The 12,425-nt window shown below is 42.8% G+C and overlaps 2 protein-coding genes across 2 annotated transcripts; both read right to left on the bottom strand.

Annotated features, from left to right (window-relative positions):
* Positions 1-634: 634 nt before the first annotated feature.
* LOC117262646 (uncharacterized) lies at positions 635-5,432 on the bottom strand. The gene is made up of 2 exons (XM_033635702.2): positions 4,827-5,432; positions 635-2,302 (listed from the first exon to the last, which is right to left on the bottom strand). The coding sequence occupies exons 1-2, from the start codon at positions 5,017-5,019 to the stop codon at positions 1,098-1,100; spliced, it is 1,398 nt and encodes a 465-aa protein (XP_033491593.1). The 5' UTR covers positions 5,020-5,432; the 3' UTR covers positions 635-1,097.
* Positions 5,433-8,743: 3,311 nt separating this feature from the next.
* LOC117262635 (uncharacterized) lies at positions 8,744-12,155 on the bottom strand. Its single transcript, XM_033635685.2, has 2 exons — positions 11,877-12,155; positions 8,744-9,710 (listed from the first exon to the last, which is right to left on the bottom strand). Exons 1-2 carry the CDS (start codon positions 12,046-12,048, stop codon positions 8,824-8,826), a joined length of 1,059 nt encoding a protein of 352 aa, XP_033491576.1. The 5' UTR covers positions 12,049-12,155; the 3' UTR covers positions 8,744-8,823.
* Between the last annotated feature and the right edge of the window lie 270 nt (positions 12,156-12,425).

Below are 12,425 nucleotides of genomic sequence, written 5' to 3' on the forward strand. Positions count from 1 at the left end.
TATTACTCAACAGTTTGCATGGTGTTAGATATTAGCTGCAGCTGTGTAGCACGTGTCTACCAGGCAGACATTAAACTGACCATTCGCCGGAGGGATAGAGGCTCTAACGAGCGCTACAACACAAAGCTCAGGCTTGCCCTATACCAGCCCCTAGTTAGGCTGACTTAGGCCTAGTCTGCCGGAGGACCCCCTATAATACACCGGGCTCCCTCTCTCTCTCTCTCTCTCTCTCTCGTATCCTATTACTGCATCTTGCTAACTCGGCCATTCTGGATGTCACTAACTCGGCTTCTTCTCCGGAGCCTTTGTGCTCCACTGTCTCTCAGATTAACTCATATCGCAGCGGTGCCTGGACAGCGTGACGTGTGTGGTTGTGCTGCTGCCGTGGTCCTGCCAGATGCCTCCTGCTGCTGCTGCCATCATTAGTCATTAGTCATACTTCTACTGTTATTACACACATATGACTATTGTCACACAAGTATACTGTCAGATATTAATATATACTTTCAACATATTGTACCACAGTAGCCAGAACTATAACTATAATATTATTACTTTCATTAATGTTGTTGTAAGCTACTGTCATTACCTGCATCTCTCTCTCTCTCTCTCTCTCTCTCTCTCTCTCTCTCTCTCTCTCTGTCTCATTGTGTCATACGGATTACTGTTAATTTATTATGCTGATCTGTTCTGTACGACATCTATTGCACGTCTGTCCGTCCTGGAAGAGGGATCCCTCCTCAGTTGCTCTTCCTGAGGTTTCTACCGTTTTTTTTCCCCGTTAAAGGGTTTTTTTGGGGAGTTTTTCCTTATCCGCTGTGAGGGTCTTAAGGACAGAGGGATGTCGTATGCTGTAAAGCCCTGTGAGGCAAATTGTGATTTGTGATATTGGGCTTTATAAATAAAATTGAATTGAATTGAATTGAAAGTCTGCAGATCTGGCGAGGAGGCGGGATGTCGTGACTTCCAGGGCGTAAAGGAGATGTTTTCATACTATTTGGTACCGGGTTATTTCAGGTGATACCTTAAAGATATTGAGTACCGAGCCCTGTCAATGACTAAACCCATTTTGGGCGGACAGTAGGCCAGTCGCAGTCTCATTTACTGCTGCAGCTCTTTGTGACACATTTGTGATTTTTCACACGCGACTGTCTGGTGAATTTTCTACCACAAACACAGCAACTGAATGATTTCTCCCCTGTGTGGATTGTCATGTGTTGTGTCAGATGTCCTTTTTGTGTAAATGTTTTATCACAAACTGAGCAGCTGAATGGTTTCTCTCCTGTATGGATCCTCATGTGTTTTAACAAGGACTGACTCAGACTAAAACTTGTATTACACACTGAGCAGCAGTATGGTTTTTCTCCTGTATGAACTCTCATGTGTCTGGCCAGGATACCACTCCGGGTGAAACGTTTGGGACAGAGTGAGCAGCTGAATGGCTTCTCTCCTGTGTGGATTCTCATGTGTGTGTCCAAACCTGTGCTCTGTGTGAATCTTTTATCACAGACTGAGCAGCTAAAGGGTTTCTCTCCTGTGTGAATCCTGATATGTCTCACAGCATCACACTTATAGCTAAATTGTTTGTTACAGACCGAACATTTAAAGGTTTTTTCTCTTGAATGAGTTCTCTTCTGTGTGATGAAATGTGCACTCTGTGTGGATCTTTGGACACAAACTGAGCAAACAAATGGTTTCACTCCTGGAGGACCGCAGGTCTTCGGTTCAAATGTTTTACCACACTCAGAGCAGCTGATAGACTTCTTGCCAGTGTTACATTCTCTACCCCCTGCAGGAATGCCCTTGTTTGTCAGTTTTTTAAATTCTGACTGAAGTTTCCTTGTTTTCTTCAAGTCATCAGCCCTGTTTTCAGCCTCAGGCTCAAAACAGTCATAAGTCCTGACATTTACAGCTTGTTGATTGACAGATACACCTGTCTGGGCCTCCTTTAATTTCACAGTGTCGGTTTGTTTGGAAGAGTCTGGAGTCTCATCATCATTAGCTGGTTGTAAAGAACCATCTGGATCTAAGCTCCTGGTTGCTTCTGGTCCTCCAAAGTTCTCCCCATCACTCTCTGTTTCCATCTGTTGAGCTGAGCTACAGGCTGAAACCTCTGCCTCTTCTCCGTTCTCATCAATTTCTCTTTGATGAAGCTGTGAGGATTGAGCTTCTTCTTCATTATCTTTACTCTTCACAGGGACAGGTCCATGACGCTGCTCTCCCTCCCATCTGCTGCAGAGTTGCGTCTGATCTTCTTTAATGTGTGGTGACTCTGGGTCCTGCTGAACGTCTGCAGATACAACTAGAATAACAGACAAATGAATACAGAGACTTCTGGGGAAAAAACGTGATTATATGTGCAACATAGCAGAATGTAGCAATGGTGTTATGATGTTATCTCAGACTGAAAATTTGTGTTTACAGTATATTTACTATTATCACAATCACCCTCTAACCTTAACCATGTGGGTGTAGTTGCCTTAACTTGATCATATTATTGAGAGAGAGAGAGAGACAGAGAGAGAGAGAGAGAGAGGCCCCTTTTACACTGCCCGTTGAATGTGGGAATATCGCTGATATGCTGCCTCACTGTTATGTATAATCGGTATGATCATGGAATGGGGGGAAAGAGCTGCTTTGCCTTTAAGCTGGCATTTGAGATAGTAACAGTACCGAAGCAGTGTTTCTCTCTTGGATGACATACACTTTAGTAATGAGTGGATCTTTCGGTGTTTAAAATATATATTAATTTCGACTGGATTATGTGAACTGCATATATTCTAATCCTCACTTTGAGAAAAAAAAAGCATCGTAGAGTGTCGTTCCTGTGGGCTCCAGCAACACTAAACCCCAGTGCTTGTCTGAGAAGGACTAAATGCACTAAAATGCACAAACATAAATGCACAAATATCCCATGGAGAGAAACTCTCATTGCAGCCTGTCCTGTTTTGTTCTGAAAATGTCAGTGTGCAGCCCTGTGCTGTGGACGATAAATGAGATGCAGACTTCCATCTGTGTCACCGGTAATGAGGAAATACAGCGAGTGGTGGACAGAGCAGTGAGTGACAACAACCCTGCCTACATTTAAGAGCACTGTTTGTGGTGGGAACCCTGAACGGATCTAGGGTCTGGGTACCATGTCTGAAGGGTTACTTTTGCTTCCAAAGGTAATATACCCAAAGTGTTGTGTAGAAACGGGACTTTAACAGGACAGAGTTGTTACCTTTAAGCTGCCACTTGGCAGGATGAGATCATGAGCAGCACTGGTGTGACATTTTGACAATGCAATATGTGTGCGACCCTCTGCGGGAGAGTTAGCAGCTAACTCATAACAACAGTGAACAGTGGCCCAAAATGTCTGGAAATTGGGAAATAAACTGAAGAAACGAAATGAGAAGAAACAACTCCTCACCAAGGTCTTTCAGAGGAATGCAGAGCAGCTGTTAGATTCAGCTGAAACACTCAGTGAGGTCAGCCAGCTTACTGCCTGTTGACAGTTATGCACGTCAGAGAAAATATTAGCTTAACAATGAAGGAAATGCACAAGCAAAGGGAAATAATTTACATGTGTTCTTTTTTTTAGGGCATTTTTTGCCTTTAATTGATAGGATAGTTAGGTGTGAAGGGGGGGAGAGAGAGGGAGGGACATGCAGCAAAGGGCCACAGGCTGGAGTCGAACACGGGCTGCTGCAACAACAACCTTGTACATGGGATGCCTGCTCTATCCACTAAGCCACCGACGCCCCAGTTTACATGTGTTTGATGGACAAGTGATCAGTGTGTAGTCTTAACATGGCTCACTGGTAAATCAGCCAAAAGAAGGAAAATCACATGAAGTGGAGGAGCAGGTACTTCTAACAGACAGTGGCAGACCGTCCCAAAGGACACATCAGCCCTTTTTACACAGAGATGGTGCTACAGAGCTGCTGTGAAGTCTCCGCTTTATGCCTCCTTTGCATTTTTACACAGAACCAAACAATGGTGGCATCATTCCACTCAAGTGTGTGATTTTAGACAGCATGCTGCCATCACAGACACAAAGGAAGTGCGACGGGCGTGACATGTAACACAACAGCGTCAGCCTCTAGTGTGACATATAACATATGTGTTGACATTGCTTTATTAACAAGAACAATTGCATTAACATGACAATAACGACCATTTACCATCCCTTTTATATGACAGCTGATCTCTTCCTCTGCTCAGAGAGTAAGGAGCTCCTGGACCTCGATTTTTCCCCAGTTAAGGACGTTTTCAGCCGCTGTTCTTGTTCTTGGATTAGCTGCTCTGGTGCTGTTACTACCTCTGTTCCCTGCTCAGAGGAAAGGCAACTGTCCCCACAGTTTGCTAACATACCGTTTATACGGAAGGATGAGGTGGGATAATGGCGTGATATTCCTACTTTGAACAGGCAGTGTAAAAGGGGCAATAATCATCCACCTTGGGCCCCACGGTGGGGGGTGCTTGGGGAAGGGTAAGCTTGCCCAGGGCGCCAAGTGTCCTCAGTCCAGCACTGCTGACAGACTTCATGGGCAACTTTATTTATCCTTTAGGCAAGGCAATTCAGTTTCGCAGTACACCCAGTACAGTACACACACGTGAGCTCAGTGGGATCAACACGTCAAACCTGAATATGCGGTTTGGCTACAATGCCTGCAGTTACAGTGGCTACCAATGTATCGTTAATGTAACTAAGAAGAGAAGTTGAATCGTCAGTTATGTACATTCTAACCACTGGCTACGTGTTTTGTTGTTCTATCTGAACAGATGCCTCTGGAGTAAACGAAGGTGCAATGTTATCTAAACAGCGTGTAAATATGACTAACCTGCTCTGTGCACCCGAACTTGAGGTTTTAAAACAGCGTCCAGTAGTTTCCGCTGTCGCTCGTTCTCCTGATTTGACCGACAAAGTTCCTCTTCATACTCTGCTATGGTTCTTTCCACCAGTCCAAATATTTCTTCAGCAGCAGCAGTTAGACGCTCACACACCAACGATCTCAACAGTTCCACTTTAGACATGTTTAAAGACAAACACGCTGTCTCTGTCTGCAGCTAAAACAAAACCACTTCCTTCCGTGATTTGTCAAGCAGCAACACTAGCGCGACTTCCGGCCCCAATCTTCCACAATAAATCTTCATCTTCAGTAATGTTAACTTAGTGAAACATTAAGGCCAATTTCCACCAGATGCGTGTTGGTTGCGTCTGCGCTCCGGCACGGCAGCGGAGCCGATAGGATTCCATTCTAGTCAATGTGTTTGTTTCCACCAGCTGCGGCTGTGCTGCGTTCCGGCTCCGTCTCAGCACTCCGGAGCCCTCCGCAACAGATACGCAGGACTTCTATTTTTGCCGGACGCCGGAGCACAACGCAACAATTCAGCACAGAGCAGATCGTGCGGGGCAGGAACTCGTGCACAGAAACACAATAAAACATCCGGTTAATTTTCAAAATAAAATACATAGTGTTCACCGCGGATCATATTTCCCTGCACTACACCTTAAAAACTACATAATGGGCATAGGCAGGCCTGAAGTCAACAGGTCAGAGGTTTTCAGACGTCATTTCACCCCGTGAACACCATGGACGAGGAGATATTAATCATGGCAGTGCACCGAGATGTCTTTCGGCAGAGCTGCACCGCACCGCACAGCAAACGCAGCCGGTGGGTATTGACGGACGGCGGAGCACGCAGCGGATAACCAGCGCTGCCGTTCCGCAACGGACACGCATCCAGTGGAAATCCGGCTGCACAGGTGGACAGATTATGTTTCAAAATACTTCTTCTGTGCGGGATTTTTTTTTTAATTTAATTTAATAACAATACACTGTACACTGAGGTTATTTTAAGACATACTGGGGCTACAACACAACCCCTATTTGTTTAAAGGGGGGCTGCGTCCATTTCAAAATTCATACATGGTACTCTGATGGTTTCAGACAGTCCAAAAATATTACTAAGTATCAACAGCTCTCTCCCAAATCCAAGAAATCGTGCTAAAACTCAAATCTGTGATGTCATAGGAAGGCTCCAGAGCTGCATATGACTCTTTAGCCCCTTTCCAGTAGCTCCCAGTAGCTTTGACACAAAATTATATGGAAAAGAATCAGTTTTTTTTCCCTTAGATTTTAATTTTCATTGTGGGGTTAAATATTCTACAACTGTAAACCGCAGCCTAGACTTTTAAGAAAATTGTTTTATGGAACATTTCATCATCTAAAATGTTCGTTATACGTCTGTGGCCTGGCACCTTTTTTATCTAATACCATAACTAGCAATGGCTACAGTAGTATTGAGTCTCCCTGGCTAGGCTAGTGGTGGATTCCAAATCTAAAAAGGCAAAAGTCTCACGGGAAAATAGAGGATTAAATAGGGCTGCAATGGTATGAGATTTTCAGAGTACGATAACCGCCTTAGAAAATATCGTGGTTTCACAGTATCATGGCATTATAGAATTATTATTATCAGTCAGAATGACCTTTAAAGGAATCCAATGGAAGGGTTACTTTTGGTTAAATAATTGTTTAATTCCTGTAATTGAAACTTAAAACTATTTTCAATGGAAGTAAGTATAAAAAGTCTCCCTTTTGAAAATAACTAAAATAAAGTTGCACTGTTTGCAATATTGTAGATAAACAATGCACATGTTGCGATAATCATCAATTTTAATATTACGGTATTCCTTGAAACTGGTATATTGCTGCAACCCTAGAATGCAATAGTGTGTGGCCAAATCTGTTTGCTTTCACTGGCAACACTGCAAAGTTTAGGTACCAAATAATTAAAAATAGTCCACTGCAGAATAGCTACCTTGCGCTAAAAATATTAATGAATGCTCATTATATCTGGTAGAAATGTTGATAGGATAAATTCGACCTAAAAAGCTGTGTTACCTTTATTATGAGGTTCAAATAGGTTTTGCAGCTCTGGACAGATTTTTTTTTTAGTTATTTGGCCAAAAATGTCTCTTTTCATAGTAAAGGTTGCTGACCCTTGTCCTAGGGTATAAAGTATAGAGCTGCTCCATATACACTGAATGGTGAAATACAGTATGTTGTAGTTGACACTGACAGCACCCAGGGGAATGTTCTGAGATTATGGGTACATCTTCTGTTTCAAAGCTGAGAGCACTACAATAGAATAAAGCTCATTTGTGTATAAAAAAGAAAACTAACCTTCAGTGGATCCATCAAATCAAGCTCCTTTTCACTGTAGAATACAGAGAAAAGATATCTAATGTTTAAGCTGATAAACTTTGTTTTTTTTTTGTAATTAAACACTTTTGGTGTGTCATATCATCTCATTCATGCTAATACCAGTAGAATTTTTAATGATATGAAAAATTCATATGGTGGTACTCGCGATATTTCAACTTGTTGACATATTGATGTCATATTGTTACCCATGGCAACAACAAGCATGACTGGAAGCAAACTTATTACCGACTCTGCGGTGGTTCCAAAAAGAGGAGCATAAAGGTCCAGGTGGAAAAAAACAACTCAGTCATTTTAGGATTTTGCCAAAAGAGCAGGAAATCACCTATTAATTTATATAAATACCAGGGTACATTCTTTTGTATTTGGGAACGTTTAAATGTGTAATTTGTAGTAGATTTTATTTTGTCAGAAGATGTTAATTTGTCATATCGTCAAGTAGGGCTGGGCGGTATGACAAAATGTTCATATCATGGTTATAAGAAAAAATCATATCGGTTTCACGGTATGTTGCTCAGGTTCGGCCAACTTGACATGCTGCTGTGTTGTGCTATGGCCTATTCAAGTGCCGGAATTTGTTATTTACCTGACAACGCTTGAACGCAACATACGCTCCGCTTCATTAGTGCTGTGCTCGGTTATAACTGTCTCGGACTCGGGACGGGTCGGCTTCAGTCAGGAAAATGCGGCCTGGGCCGTGCTCTAGTGTGCTCACCTGTGTGTGTGTGTGTGTGTGTGTGTGTGTGGGTGTGTGCGCATCGGGTCGAAACTCCGCCGTGCGCGATACAGAGGGCAGAGGAGAATTGTAAACAGCGGTGCGCCGCTGCTAGTTGCATATAGGGGAAACACTGCTCTTTTTGGTATGAGTTCTTCTGGGTCATCGTGTACAGTTGCTTCACTTTCAGGACTCTCTCCGGCAGCCATTCTCGCCTCTAAACATTTCTATATGCTCTCACTCTCGCCCGCTCAAGCACGCCTGTGGTGTACAGCGGTGAAATGGGTCCCCACTGAAGCACTTTCCCGCCGCGCACATTCCGGACGTTGTTTGGGCTATTCACCGGTATTGCGGTATATGAAAAAATCCTATCATAACGAAAATAAATACCGGTTTTCGGTACGAACCGGTATACCGCCCAGCCCTATTGTCAAGAATATCGTTATCACATAAATACCCTGAAATATCCTGATATTATTTCAGGGCCATATCGCCCACCCATTCTGAATGCATAAAACAAGGTGCTTGTCTAATCACTCAACAGTATCTAAAACCCCATCTCACACCTGTCAGAATCAGAATAAGTGTGGCTACGGTTAGTTATTTTTGTGACTTTGCCAAACCCTCAATCAAACAATCACACCCATTTCATACAACCATTAGCCATGTATGCACAGGTGACATAATAGGCAAGGCTTCTTAACAAAAACATTTCTTACTTTTCACATGCACAAACGAGAGCAACATGGTTATAGAATATTTACTGTTTTAATGTTATTTGCTCTTTAATAGAAACTCTACACACATACTTAGCCTCTTGGTTTTATTTTATTTTATTTTATTTTTTTTAAGCGCAATGCCATTTGTGACTTGAATGCAGCAGTTTTTCAGGCACATTCACCTGTTACTGCTGGCACCAGCACACTTATGGCTTTTCACATGTGACAGCAAACTAAAGTTCCGCCCACAAACACTGCAGCTGTATGGTTTCTCTCCTGTATGAACTCTGATGTGTCTCTTCAATGTTCCTTTTTCACTAAAATGTTTCCCACAGAATGAGCAACTGAATGGTTTCTCCCCTGTATGACTTCTCAAGTGTATAACCAATGTCTTCTTCTGACTAAAACTTTTGTTACACATTGAGCAGCTGAATGGTTTCTCTCCTGTATGACTTCTCATATGAGTCTTCAAATTGACCTTTGCACTGAAGCTTTTGTTACAAACAGTGCAGGTGAAAGGTTTTTCTCCTGTATGGCTTCTCATGTGGGCATGCAGATTTCCTTTGCATCCAAATCTTTTATCACAAACTGTGCAACCAAATGGCCTTTTGAGGGTGTGGGGCTTATTGTGATTTAAAGCGCTCTCATTTTTCAGTGTGTCTGAACCTGACTCCTGCTCTCTTGTCTCCTTCCAATCATCAGTACTGTCCTCAGTCTCTGATTCACAACAATATAGAGGTAGCACCTGATGACTGTTGTCAGTTGTTTCCATCTGTTGAGCAGAGCTGCAGGCTGGAGGCTCTGCCTCTCTGCTCGCCTCACTTTGTTTTTGATGATGCTGTGAGGACTGAACATTGTCTTCGTCATCTTCACTCTTCACAGAGACAGCAAAGAATGGGAACTTGGTGATATCATCTTCCTCCAGTCCTTGAAGCTGCTCTCCCTGCTGACTGCTCCACACTTCCTCCTGTTCCTCTTTAATGTGCAGAGGCATTGGGTCCTCCTGCTCCAAACTGGTCCGCCACTCATGCCGCTCTTCCTCTCTGACAATCAGTTTTCGGACATCTAGAATGAAACCAGCCAAAACATTAAACCTAAAAACTGTTGAGGTTTCATATTTAGCCTTAATAACAGTTAACATGAGAAAGACTTAAGTATTTCAAGAGGTAAATCAGTTTAGTGAGGCAGAGATAAAACATAGTCATCTTAGATCTGATGCCAGAGCAACTAATAGTTATTTGTAATTTTTCCGTAAAATACAAAAAAAGAAAAAGAAAAAAGTGATTTTCCACTTGACGTGTGATAGTAATAACGGGGACCCCCCGCCCCCCCTTGAAGATCAAGTTTTATTGTCTATATAGATCACAACAGAAGTCATTTAAGGTTACCTTTCCTATAGAACAGGTCTATACCTTGTCCTTTAGCCTTATGTTATTTATCTTATTTACACAACGGCATGTCATTTCTGTCTCTGTATCGCGCACGGCGGAGTTTGGCCCTGATGCGCACACACGCGCGCACACACGCACAACACAGCAGCATGTCATGTCCCTTTCTTGGGAATGAGTTCTTTCCCGCTCGCTGCCATGTTGTTTCTGTATCAAGCACGGGGGGGAGGGGTGAGCCCACTCTGAACTACGGGAGCCCAGCAGGGAGCGTCGCACTGTTACCAACGCCTCAGTAAGTAAAGTAGCTATTGGCTGTCCTAAAAGTCGCTAAAAGTCGCTAAATGACATCATCACCTAATTTGCATAATTGTCCATATGCATGTAATTGTAATGGCTGCTGTAGGAGAGAGGAATAACTTCGTGGGAAAGACAAAAACTGAGTAAAAAACACCCTGAATATGTTTAGAACTACAAATGAATCTTCTTTCAGTGATTTATATTAGACAAAGAAAATTTTACATTTACATCCCGCCCTGACTGTAAGCCAGGTCAGGCTCAGCCACTGGTCGCTCTGCGCATGCGCGATTCACTTGCAGTCTAGACATGGAGGGGTTAACAGCTCCAATAACATCAGAAAAAGTCGCTAGATTTGTCGCTAGTCGCTTTTTTGAAAAAGAGTCACTAGAGGGGTCTGAGAAGTCGCTAAATATAGCGACAAAGTAGCTAAGTTGGCAACACTGGAGCATCAGTGGCGGATGTTAAAGAGAAACCTGATTTTCATTAAAACAAATCGACCTAAACTACAAATTCGAATTAATCGATAAAATCGATTTATCGCTCAGCCCTATTTTGATGCAATCAAAGCCTAACCAATATTACATTTTTGTGAATGGTGAACTACATTTCGAGCCAGCAGGTTTGCATCACGGAGTATGTTAAATAACTGACTCAGGGTTACGCTACACTGGCTTCAAGGCTTACCATACTAGCGATTTCACTTATCCTGCTTTCTAAAATAGGGGCTCGGGCTCAATCAACTTGGAGATCAGGATTAGGCTCAGAGTTTGTTGAGCCCGTTTTCTGGAATAGGGCCCTGGATTTCATCTTCAACTTTTACATTTTTAAACATCAAAGGGTAAGTTTTAAATTTCTAATAACTAATTTAAAACGTACCCTTTGATGTTTAAAAGTTAAAAGTTGAAGATGAAATCCAGGGCCCTATGGCCCAGCATCCACCATAAATTTCTAATAATTATTTTATGGTGGATGCTGGGCCATGCATTATTCAGGTAGGCTCAAGGAAAAAATATTTGTACCTTTGGGGAAAGTCAAAATAAAATTGAAAACAAAAACAAAAAAATTTAAAAAACAAACAAACAAGGAAGTCACTCCTCAGCCAGCCCCTCCTTTGATAAGTAAAGAACAGTCCCTTTGTGCGGATGTCAACGTCTTCAAATGTCTTTGTCAAAATTTAAAGATATTCTGTTTACCATTATACAAGACTAAGACTTGGATCAACAATTCTGTTACTCTTTTGGTACTACCAAATTAACTTAATATGATTCAGTACTTTTCTGCACGTTGAGCCATGCTCTTCTATGTCACTCCATCTTTAAGTCTTACTTTGAGCTTTTATTCTGAAGGACTAAATCATTAACTTCCGAACTGGTAACTTATAATTCAACGCAGCTGCGGGAGGCTAACAGCCTCACATGCTACACTCTGTCGCGTTATTCACATTATTCTGTTAGCCATTTTAAAGCTAGGACTGTGTAAAGCTAAGTTAAAATGTTACAGCTGTCACTGCATGAAAGCAGTGAATTCGGCTGAAGGAACTACGGACCTGCTTTGTTTGTGTGGATGTCAGGTTTGACAACATCCTCCAACAGTCTGCGCTGGCGCTCGATCTGTTCTTCGTAGTTTGAGATGGTTTTTTCTAGCAACCCGAAGATGTCTTCTACCGCCACAATAAGGCGCTGGTTAATAAAAGCTCTCAGCGTTTGAATAGTGGACATTTTTTCACAATCACCGATTACAGAGCAGTGAACGGTGGGGTTTCCGTTTTTGCCTCCGATAGCTGCCGCTCCGCCCGCTGGGTGACAAGCCTGGAGCCCCTCCTTCACTCCGTCCCTCCCTCTGTCCGCTGCTACAACATCTCTCTCTCTCTCTCTCTCTCTCTCTCTCTCTCTCTCTCTCTCTCTCTCTCTCTCTCTCTCACACACACACACACACACACACACACACACACACACACAGTCTCTCCCTCTCTCTCTCTCTCTGTTTAGTTATAGTGTGTGATTTTCCAGTTAGGGACTGTTCTTTACTTGTCAGAGGAGGAGGTGGCTGAGGTGTGACTTTTTAGTTTGTTTGTTTTCGACCCTCCCCAAAGCTC

The sequence above is a fragment of the Epinephelus lanceolatus genome, chromosome 5 (assembly GCF_041903045.1).
Source record: "Epinephelus lanceolatus isolate andai-2023 chromosome 5, ASM4190304v1, whole genome shotgun sequence".
NCBI classification, from domain to species: domain Eukaryota; kingdom Metazoa; phylum Chordata; class Actinopteri; order Perciformes; family Serranidae; genus Epinephelus; species Epinephelus lanceolatus.

Coding starts and splice junctions, on each gene's coding strand:
- LOC117262646 (XM_033635702.2), bottom strand. CDS start 5,019: ATGTCTAAAGTGGAACTGTTGAGATCGTTGGTGTGTGAGCGTCTAACT. Junction 2,303..4,826: donor AGTTCGGGTGCACAGAGCAG/GTTAGTCATATT, acceptor CTGTTATTCTAG/TTGTATCTGCAGACGTTCAG.
- LOC117262635 (XM_033635685.2), bottom strand. CDS start 12,048: ATGTCCACTATTCAAACGCTGAGAGCTTTTATTAACCAGCGCCTTATT. Junction 9,711..11,876: donor CATCCACACAAACAAAGCAG/GTCCGTAGTTCC, acceptor GTTTCATTCTAG/ATGTCCGAAAACTGATTGTC.